A 12,165-nucleotide genomic window follows, 5' to 3' on the forward strand; every position below is an offset into this window, starting at 1 on the left:
AAACCACACATCCACACACACACATATCAACACACACACACACCATACACACCAGAAACACATATATCAACACACACTTACAAAATTTTAATCGCATATCTCACTACTAGAATTATACAGATACTCTTAGACGATAAACAAAAAACACCTGTCAAAATAATAGTAACTATAACACACTGCAACACAATAAATGATGATTTGTGTTTGTATCAAATCTCAAAATAGTCAAGGCAAATTTACATCGTTGTGAATTTATCTAAAACAACACACACACACACACACACACACACCCACACACTTAAGCCTTTGTAACAGCTTACCAGAAAATTCATTTGAATGATAGTGTTGGCAATTTCTGATATTGTTAAGAATTCTGAAACTTTGCTTCATAGACCAGCTCAGCATTTATTTATTTATTTTACATCTGGTTTTAGTTTTAGTTTCTTTTAATATTCTTTTACATTCTTTTTTTATACTTTGTATACTTCATTATCAGTTTCCTGCTTTGTACACAGACGTTCTTCATGTAAAATCAAAGTATATGATCTTATGTTAAAAATGAAGAACACACACACACACAAAAAAAAAACCACACACACACATAGCACACTTACCCACACACACATACATACACACGCATAGCATGCTCACACACGATATAGACACTTTGACCACGCTTCTTTTCCACATACAAGCATTTAAGTTGTATTTCCCTACAATACTGGCGTATGACCAAACTTCCTGCTTTCAGGCGGAGTCTGGTACCAGGCAGCAGAGTACCTGAACTCAACTCATCAGTTGAACTGAAATTTTATGCTTTTTTTCCCCACTGTCACAGGCACACAGTACACTGCTTTTGTTTCTTTCATCTGCTTGGTGTCGTTAGTGTCCTTCATCTGCTTGGTGTACATGTCATTAGTGTCCTTCATCTGCTGTCAGTGTCCTTCATCTGCTGTCATTAGTGTCCTTCATCTGTTTGGTGTACATGTCTTTAGTGTCCTTCATCTGCTGTCATTAGTGTTCTTCATCTGTTTGGTGTACATGCCATTAGTGTCCTTCATCTGCTGTCATTAGTGTCCTTCATCTGCTGTCAGTGTCCTTCACCTGCTGTCATTAGTGTCCTTCATCTGTTTGGTGTACATGTCTTTAGTGTCCTTCATCTGCTGTCAGTGTCCTTCATCTGCTGTCAGTGTACATGTCATTAGTGTCCATCTGCTGTCATTAGTGTCCTTCATCTGCTTGGTGTACATGTCATTACTGTCCTTCATCTGCTGTCATTAGTGTCCTTCATCTGCTTGGTGTAATGTCATTAGTGTCCTTCATCTGCTGTCATTAGTGTCCTTCATCTGCTGTCAGTGTCCTTCATCTGTTTGGTGTACATGTCATTAATGTCCTTCATCTGCTGTCATTAGTGTCCTTCATCTGTTTGGTGTACATGTCATTAGTGTCCATCTGCTGTCATTAGTGTCCTTCATCTGTTTCGTGTACATGTCATTAGTGTCCTTCATCTGCTGTCATTAGTGTCCTTCATCTGTTTGGTGTACATGTCATTAGTGTCCTTCATCTGCATGGTGTACATGTCATTAGTGTCCTTCATCTGCTGTCACTGTGTCCTTCATCTGCTTGGTGTACATGTCAGTGTCCTTCATCTGCATGGTGTACATGTCATTAGTGTCATTCATCTGCTATCAGTGTCCTTCATCTGCTTGGTGTACATGTCATTAGTGTCCTTCATCTGCTGTCATTAGTGTCCTTCATCTGTTTGGTGTACATGTCATTAGTGTCCTTCATCTGCATCTGCTTGGTGTACATGTCATTAGTGTCCTTCATCTGCTGTCATTAGTGTCCTTCATCTGCTTGGTGTACATGTCATTAGTGTCCTTCATCTGCTGTCATTAGTGTCCTTCATCTGTTTGGTGTACATGTCATTAGTGTCCTTCATCTGCATCTGCTTGGTGTACATGTCATTAGTGTCCTTCATCTGCTGTCATTAGTGTCCTTCATCTGCTGTCATTAGTGTCCTTCATCTGCTTGGTGTACACGTCATTAGTGTCCTTCATCTGTTTGGTGTACATGTCATTAGTGTCCTTCATCTGCTGTCATTAGTGTCCTTCATCTGTTTGGTGTACATGTCATTAGTGTCCTTCATCTGCTTGGTGTACATGTCATTAGTGTCCTTCATCTGCTGTCATTAGTGTCCTTCATCTGCTTGGTGTCTTTAGTGTCCTTCATCTGATTGGTGTACATGTCATTAGTTTTAGTGTTTTTCATTCTGGAGGTTCTGTTGTTCTTCACCCTGGAATTGGATTTTGTTCAACTCTTTCCTCTCAATTCATGGCTATATCATTGTAATATACAGTATTGTACTGCACTCTAATGTATTGTATTGTATAGTTCTGTAACTGTTTCACTTTTTTGTTACAACAGATTTTTCTGCATGAAATTCAGGCTGCTCTCCCCAGGGAGAGAGCATCAACACAGCTCAGTGCTGCCCTTTTTTATAATACTTTTTTTTCATCCCTGCAAGTGTATTTGTTTTACTGTCACAAAGGATTTTCCTTCATGATTTTGCCAGGGTCAACCCTTTTGACAGTTCTGTTGCTGTGGTTTCTTTAGCTTGCACTAAGTGCATGTTAAACATGAGACCTCAGTCTATTGTCTTATTAGAAAGACAAGCATCCAGACCACCACTCAAGGTCAAGTGGAGATGAAGTAAAAATCACTGTCTGTATGGGAATCAAACCCATGGACACTTGTTTCCCAGTTGGGTGCATAACCACTAGCCCACAGCTTCACCTTAAAATAAACATTTACTCTGTCACTGAATGCATACAAATGTGAAAGAGAAAAAGGGGAGCAAGGAGAGAAGGGGAGGAAGAGAAGAAGAGGAGGAAGAGAGGAAGAGGACGAAGGAGAAAAAGAGAGGGAGGAAGGAGAGGAGGAGGAAGGAGAGAGAGAAGAAGAGGAGGAAGAGAGGGTGGAAGGGGAGGAAGAGTGAAGAGGCCTGACCTTTTCCCGTTCCTCAAAGAGCCAGAAGAATGGAGTCATGGCACCAATGTCCAAAGCGTGTGTACCCACTGCCATGATGTGGTTCAGCACACGTGTGATCTCTCCAAACAAAGCTACACACACACACACGCACACACACACACACACACACACACAGAGCTTCCATTTCACTTATGTCATACACATCTACCGGTACATAGGCCCTCAGTAAGGGTCCATGGGGCAATGCCTCTGGTGGGGGTCTGGGGGCAAAGCCCCTGAAGCTGCACGTTTTTCTCCATTTCAAACCACAAATTCTGCACTTGAGGGCCACAAATGCACTGAGGTATTCCAACCCATAGAAGACAAAAATCAATTAAGTTCTTCCTAAACTGAAGTGTTTTTGAATTTAAGCATGTAGAAATGAGCCTTGGGGACACGATTTTCATAATCTTGCTCTGTGTGTGTGTGTGTGTGTGTGCAACTGGCACAAAATTAAAAAAAACTGAAAGGCTGGGGTTGAGGCGGGGTACATGCCGGAGGGGATGGAGGATCAAGGGTGGCATGCCCCACTGGAGCTGAACCAGAAAGATGGTCGAAAACACATTTGGAGATTCTCCAGATCAAGGAGTTAATTCTTCTTGCCCAACAGACAACTCTTCTGTTTACTGAACAAAACATATAGAAAGTATTTGGATATATAGAATGCACATCAACAATTCAAGTCACCTGCATGTTCTATGATTAACAGCACAGTCAGAGAGATCGCAGAAAGACAAGGGCAGTGAGAGAACAAGTGTCAGAGAGAAGTGTGACACAGACACAGGCTGGGAGATGAGAGACAGACACAGGTTGGTGTGAGACAGACACAGGCTGGGAGATGAGAGACAGACACAGGTTGGTGTGAGACAGACACAGGCTGGGAGATCAGAGACAGACACAGGTTGGTGTGAGACAGACACAGGCTGGGAGATGAGAGACAGACACAGGTTGGTGTGAGACAGACACAGGCTGGGAGATGAGAGACAGACACAGGTTGGTGTGAGACAGACACAGGCTGGGAGATGAGAGACAGACACAGGTTGGGAAATGAGAGACAGACACAGGTTGGTGTGAGACAGACACAGGCTGGGAGATCAGAGACAGACACAGGTTGGGAAATGAGAGACAGACACAGGTTGGTGTGAGACAGACACAGGTTGGGAGATCAGAGACAGACACAGGTTGGGAAATGAGAGACAGACACAGGTTGGTGTGAGACAGACACAGGTTGGGAGATCAGAGACAGACACAGGTTGGGAAATGAGAGACAGACACAGGTTGGTGTGAGACAGACACAGGTTGGGAGATCAGAGACAGACACAGGTTGGGAAATGAGAGACAGACACAGGTTGGTGTGAGACAGACACAGGTTGGGAGATCAGAGACAGACACAGGTTGGGAGATCAGAGACAGACACAGGCTGGGAGATCAGAGACAGACACAGGTTGGGAAATGAGAGACAGCCACAGGTTGGTGTGAGACAGACACAGGTTGGGAAATGAGAGACAGACACAGGTTGGGAGATGAGAGACAGCCACAGGTTGGGAGATGAGAGACAGACACAGGTTGGGAAATGAGAGACAGCCACAGGTTGGTGTGAGACAGACACAGGCTGGAGTGAGACAGACACAGGCTGGAGAGAGACAGACACAGGCTGGAGAGAGACAGACACAGGCTGAAGAGAGACAGACACAGGTTGGTGTGAGACAGACACAGGCTGGAGAGAGACAGACACAGGCTGGAGAGAGACAGACACAGGCTGGAGTGAGACAGACACAGGCTGAAGAGAGACAGACACAGGCTGGAGAGAGACAGACACAGGCTGGAGAGAGACAGACACAGGCTGGAGTGAGACAGACACAGGCTGAAGAGAGACAGACACAGGCTGGAGAGAGACAGACACAGGCTGGAGAGAGACAGACACAGGCTGTGTGAGACAGACACAGGCTGGAGAGAGACAGACACAGGCTGGAGAGAGACAGACACAGGCTGAAGAGAGACAGACACAGACACAGGCTGGAGTGAGACAGACACAGGCTGGAGTGAGACAGACACAGGCTGGAGTGAGACAGACACAGGCTGTTTGAGACACAGACACAGGCTGTGTGAGACAGACACAGACACAGGCTGGAGAGAGACAGACACAGGCTGGAGAGAGACAGACACAGGCTGAAGAGAGACAGACACAGACACAGGCTGGAGTGAGACAGACACAGGCTGGAGTGAGACAGACACAGGCTGTGTGAGACAGACACAGGCTGGAGTGAGACAGACACAGGCTGTGTGAGACAAACACAGGCTGGAGAGAGACAGACACAGGCTGGAGTGAGACAGACACAGGCTGTTTGAGACAGACACAGGCTGTGTGAGACAGACACAGGCACAGGCTGGAGTGAGACAGACACAGGCTGGAGTGAGACAGACACAGGTTGGAGTGAGACAGACACAGACACAGGCTGGAGTGAGACAGACACAGGCTGTGTGAGACAGACACTGGTTGTGTGAGACAGACACAGGCTGTGTGAGACAGACACAGGCTGGAGTGAGACAGACACAGGCTGGAGTGAGACAGACACAGGCTGTGTGAGACAGACAGTGGTTGTGTGAGACAGACACAGGCTGTAGTGAGACAGACACAGGCTGGAGTGAGACAGACACAGGCTGTGTGAGACAGACACAGACACAGGCTGGAGTGAGACAGACACAGGCTGGAGTGAGACAGACACAGGCTGTGTGAGACAGACACAGGTTGGAGTGAGACAGACACAGACACAGGCTGTGTGAGACAGACACAGGCTGTGTGAGACAGACACAGGCTGGAGACAGACACAGGCTGGAGTGAGACAGACACAGGTTGGAGTGAGACAGACACAGGCTGTGTGAGACAGACACAGGCTGTGTGAGACAGACACAGACACAGGCTGGAGTGAGACAGACACAGGCTGGAGTGAGACAGACACAGGTTGGAGTGAGACAGACACAGACACAGGCTGGAGTGAGACAGACACAGGCTGTGTGAGACAGACACAGGCTGGAGTGAGACAGACACTGGTTGTGTGAGACACACAGGCTGTGTGAGACAGACACAGGCTGGAGACAGACACAGGCTGGAGTGAGACAGACACAGGCTGTGTGAGACAGACACAGGTTGGAGACAGACAGACACAGGCTGGAGACAGTCACAGGCTGGAGACAGACACAGGCTGTGTGAGACAGACACAGGTTGGAGACAGACAGACACAGGCTGGAGACAGTCACAGGCTGGAGACAGACACAGGTTGGAGACAGACAGACACAGGCTGGAGACAGTCACAGGCTGGAGACAGACACAGGCTGTGTGAGACAGACACAGGTTGGAGACAGACAGACACAGGCTGGAGACAGTCACAGGCTGGAGTGAGACAGACACAGGCTGTGTGAGACAGACACAGGCTGGAGACAGACACGGTTGACAGGTCAGGAGGAGGCAGTTGTGAGAGGCTTGCAAGGTAAGGGAGAGAACTCACTGCGGATCCATTTTGCACGAGGAGGGATGTCGATGTTGAGCAGCTTTTCCACGGCCAAAGAGTAGCACTGCTCATTGCACATCATCGACACATAGTCCAGACGATCAAAGTATGGCAATGCCTGCATGGATTGCAAACAAAGAGTGAGTCAATGGAACAAATCACACACACACACACACACATATCTAGCCAAATGTATAGTATACAGATTTACAAAGGAAGCAAATACTTCAGGCCTCATCTTCAAGACCTAAGATATTCATCACAAAAGAGAAATGATAGGAAAAGGAACCCCACAGTGGATCATCACCTTACAAAACAACACATTTTGAATAGCATCACCTCATGACCTTGACCTTTTAACCTGATGTTCATGTCCTGGCCATATAACCTGTTGGGAGGTCCATGCATCATGAAGAAAGCCTGCAAGACCTACACCCTAGTTTTGCTATTGTGACCTTGACCTCTGAACTTGACTTTCAGCAGCTTGGACAACACCCATCAATGACTATTCCAGATTTGATGAAACCTAGAAGCAAGGCACCAATCTCAGGGGTGACACACGCCACATCCATTTATCAGTACTCCTGACAGTGTGTGTCACTATATTAGTATATCACAAGTGCTTTCAATAACCCTCTGGATTTTCAACAAAGCACAAATTGTCAACTTTGTTTTACCAAGCAGCCAAACCAATGCAACTATCAGTACTGTATAAAATGTATCATGTTCATCTTGTATGATACAAATATCTATCAAAATAAAATGTTTGCCATCAGTCAGGGAATGGTCACCACTGGTCTGTAAAGGTTTACATCTTCTGAAGTTTCGCTGTTCAGGTTAGCATGTTCATCTTGTAATTGTGCTTCACTTTAGGTCCCACCCTCTTCTTCCTTGACTTCAGAATGTCCTTCATTCCTCCAAAACTGATCCACACAGCTTCTTGTTTATCTGGATTAGATGACATCACTGATACAATGGTATTACATAAGTTGCTGATATCACCATCAAAACAGTCAGTTAGCATAAATGATGAAGCCAACCAATTGTGGTAATGAGTAAGGTAGGCAGTTCAGCCACCCTCAAAGGCAGCACCTGTTGGCATCTATCCCTGACACTAGTCATCAGTAAATCAAAGCAACCTAGAACACAAGTTCTCACGTCTCATCTGATCTGGTGACCGAGAAATGTAAGAAGTAAAAGATCACAACAGAGATTATAGAATTAACAAAATTCCACTATGATGTAAGATGCATGGCAATATCTGTATACAACTGCTAAGACTGGAGTAGAAACCTGAGTGTAAGAAATGTAAGAAGTAAAAGATCACAATAATAATAATAATAATAATAATGGCCATTTATGGTGCTAATCTTACCAAAGCCCTAAGCACTTACAAAAACAAGAATACATGTAGGACAAGTATACTGGGACGAAACAGCACAGGCATCAAGGGACAGTCACCACTTCCACCACGATTTTGCAATTTTCTTATCATGCACACAACAGACACACATGAAGAAGGGACACACAAACTGAAGAGGAATGAAACTGAGATGCCAGTCAGGATGTGAAAAGAGTAGTTTTAAGAGAAGATCTGAAGGATGACAGAGAAACCGAACTGCAGAGGGAAAGAGGGAGCTTATTCCATGAGGACGGGGCCTGGAAAGAGAATGAGCGTTGGCCCACAGTCTTGGTATCAAAGTGTGGGATACGGAGAAGGTGAGTGTCAGATGAGGAGCACAACTGTCGCAATGGACTGTACAGATGTAGAAGATCGGTAAGATAGGAAGGAGCGAGACCGTTCAGGGATTTAAAGCACAGCAAAGACAGTTTATATTCAATTCGTTTCTTGACAGAGAGCCAATGAAGACAGCAAAGCAAGGGAGTGATATGGGTAGATTTAAAGCATCTCATAACCAGATGAGCAGCATTGTTCTGCACCTTTTGAAGTCGAACAAGAAGATTCTGAGGACAGCCAGCAAGGAGAGAATTACAATAATCCAGTCTTGAGAGAACAAAAGCAGAAACAAGTGTTTTGGTGGCCTCTTCAGAAAGAAGACGACGAACAGAACCAGAGTGGCAGAGCTCCAAGTAGCATGCACGACATACAGAGGAAACATGATGGTGAAACGACAGTGTCTGATCAAGTATAACACCCAGGTTGTGCACTGTTGCAGATGTCTAAATATATCCAATTTAACTGAAGTGGGAACAGAATCAGAATAGAGATTATAGAATTCCACTATGATGTTAGATGCATGGCAATATCTGTACACAACTGCAAAGACTGGAGTAGATACCTGAGTGTAAGTCTTGTACTCAATCAGTTTCTCTGTCCCTCGGTGAAGAAGTCCAATATGAGGATCAGCCCGCACCACTGTCTGTCAACAATCAACACACACATCTGGTGATCAGTCACCAACATCACTGCAGTCACACGGTGATCAGTCACCAACATCACTACAGTCATACAGTGATCAGTCACCAACATCACTGCAGTCACATGGTGATCAGTCACCAACATCACTGCAGTCACACGGTGATCAGTCACCAACATCACTACAGTCATAGTGATCAGTCACCAACATCACTGCAGTCACACGGTGATCAGTCACCAACATCACTGCAGTCACACGGTGATCAGTCACCAACATTACTACAGTCATACAGTGATCAGTCACCAACATCACTACACTCATACGGTGATCAGTCACCAACATCACTACAGTCACATGGTGATCCATCACCAACATCACTACAGTCATACAGTGATAAGTCACCAACATCACTACAGTCACCTGGTCATCCAGTCACCAACATCACTACAGTCAACATCACTACAGTCATACAGTGATAAGTCACCAACATCACTACAGTCACCTGGTGATCCAGTCACCAACATCACTACAGTCACCTGGTGATCCAGTCACCAACATCACTACAGTCACCTGGTGATCCAGTCACCAACATCACTACAGTCAACATCACTGCAGTCACACGGTGATCAGTCACCAACATTACTACAGTCATACAGTGATCAGTCACCAACATCACTACACTCATACGGTGATCAGTCACCAACATCACTACAGTCACATGGTGATCCATCACCAACATCACTACAGTCATACAGTGATAAGTCACCAACATCACTACAGTCACCTGGTCATCCAGTCACCAACATCACTACAGTCAACATCACTACAGTCATACAGTGATAAGTCACCAACATCACTACAGTCGCCTGGTGATCCGGTCACCAACATCACTATAGTCATACAGTGATCAGTCACCAACATCACTACAATCACATGGTGATCCCATCACCAACATCACTACAGTCATATGGTGATCAGTCACCAACATTACTACAGTCACCTGGTGATCCCATCACCAACATCACTACAGTCATACGGTGATCAGTCACCAACATCACTACAGTCGCCTGGTGATCAGTCACCAACATTACTACAGTCACCTGGTGATCCCATCACCAACATCACTACAGTCATACGGTGATCAGTCACCAACATCACTACAGTCGCCTGGTGATCCAGTCACCAACATCACTACAGTCATATGGTGATCAGTCACCAACATCACTACAGTCATATGGTGATCAGTCACCAACATCACTACAGTCATACAGTGATCAGTCACCAACATCACTACAATCACATGGTGATCAGTCACCAACATCACTACAGTCGCCTGGTGATCCAGTCACCAACATCACTACAGTCATATGGTGATCAGTCACCAACATCACTACAGTCATATGGTGATCAGTCACCAACATCACTACAGTCATACAGTGATCAGTCACCAACATCACTACAATCACATGGTGATCAAGTCACCAACATCACTACAGTCATAACGGTGATCAAGTCACCAACATCACTACAGTCACCTGGTGATCCAGTCACCAACATCACTACAGTCATACAGTGATCAGTCACCAACATCAATACAGTCACATGGTGATCCAGTCACTAACATCATTACAGTCACCAACATCACTACAATCATATGGTGATCAGTCACCAACATCACTACAGTCATACAGTGATCAGTCACCAACATCACTACAGTCACCTGGTGATCCAGTCACCAACATCACTACAGTCACCTGGTGATCCAGTCACCAACATCACTACAGTCGCCTGGTGATCCAGTCACTAACATCACTACAGTAACCAACATCACTACAATCATATGGTAATCAGTCACCAACATCACTCCAGTCATACAGTGATCAGTCACCAACATCACTACAGTCGCCTGGTGATCCAGTCACTAACATCACTACAGTCACCAACATCACTACAATCATATGGTGATCAGTCACCAACATCACTACAGTCATACAGTGATCAGTCAGCAACATCACTACAGTCATCTGGTGATCCAGTCACCAACATCACTACAGTCAGTGTTCCAGTCACCAACATCACTACAGTCATACGGTGATCCAGTCACCAACATCACTACAGTTATATGGTGATCAGTCACCAACATCATTACAGCCATACAGTGATCAGCCACCGGGGGTTTGGGGGTGCACGGGAGGGGTAGTACCTCTAGAGGGGGGGCTTGTCACGCTCTTCTGGAAGTGGTTCATCCTCTGTTGGTCCCCACCGGCACCCAGCTCTCACCTATGGGTCCTAGAAGCTGCTAGCATGCGGCAGCGCCCAACCCCCGGGCAACGGCTTTGACAGGCTGGCTAAACTAGGTGAGGGTAGCCGACGGGCCTCAAACCCTCGGTGAGTTAGGGCTTGTCTACCCAAGCATGTGAAGACTGGATCCGGCGGACCCTGCGGAAGAAACCTTCATGGTTCAACGGAGAGGAAGGTGGTTGCAGCAGAGCACTGTGGAGTGCTGAGGGCAGGATGAGGCACATAGGACATCCTGGTCATCCACTGCATCCATTTCCATCTCCAGTCATCTTGACCTCGTCTTGCCACTGGATACAGACGGTCTCGGACAAGAGAGTGAGGTCGACGGTGCGCAACTCTTCCTCACTATAAACAAAGTCATCGCGCAAGTCATCAGTCATCCTTCATCCCATAGCATCATTTTCCCCAAGCCCTGTAGCGACAGGTGAGCGACGAAGCGACAGGTGTGGGTACACTGGCAGTCATAGCCGCGGACCTGCACACAGGCGGCTCAGGCCATAGGGTCGTTTTTCACTGACTGGAGCAGCGGTGGAGATCGGCAGCCCCCTGAGCAACCGAGCAGCCCTCTTCAGGACAGCACTGCTCACCTCCATGGCATGAGGAAGGGGCTAGAAAAGGTGCCCTAAACATTGCCTGCTCCACACCACCCTAGTCAGCAGACCGCGGCTGACGTTGACCCTACTCAAGTGGTCGACACACAAAGGAAAGAAAGAAGAAAACAAGGAGCACCCCATTGACCACTGCCACATGGAACGTGCGTATGCTTCTGGACAGAGGCGACTCAGCCAGACCACAGAGACACACAGCACTCATTGCGAGTGAATTAACCAGGTACAACATCGACATCACTGCCTTAAGTGAAACCAGACTGGCAGAAGAAGGCGAACTCTGAGAGCGAGGCGCAGGCTACACCTTCTTTTGGAGTGGTCACGGACCTGAAGAGAGAC

At 46.3% G+C, this 12,165-nt stretch overlaps 1 protein-coding gene across 1 annotated transcript in view; it reads right to left on the bottom strand.

The window, feature by feature from the left end:
- The window catches only part of LOC143277295 (NADH-ubiquinone oxidoreductase 49 kDa subunit-like), a 60,338-nt gene that overhangs the window by 28,598 nt on the left and 19,575 nt on the right, over positions 1 to 12,165 (bottom strand). The window contains exons 4-6 of the mRNA XM_076582063.1: positions 8,840 to 8,920; positions 6,537 to 6,657; positions 3,010 to 3,122 (exon numbers count right to left, since the gene is read on the bottom strand). Of these exons, the coding sequence (XP_076438178.1) occupies positions 3,010 to 3,122; positions 6,537 to 6,657; positions 8,840 to 8,920 (315 nt within the window). The remainder of the gene's footprint in view (positions 1 to 3,009; positions 3,123 to 6,536; positions 6,658 to 8,839; positions 8,921 to 12,165) is intronic.

The sequence above is a fragment of the Babylonia areolata genome, chromosome 34 (genome assembly GCF_041734735.1).
Source record: "Babylonia areolata isolate BAREFJ2019XMU chromosome 34, ASM4173473v1, whole genome shotgun sequence".
In the NCBI taxonomy this organism is placed as follows: domain Eukaryota; kingdom Metazoa; phylum Mollusca; class Gastropoda; order Neogastropoda; family Buccinidae; genus Babylonia; species Babylonia areolata.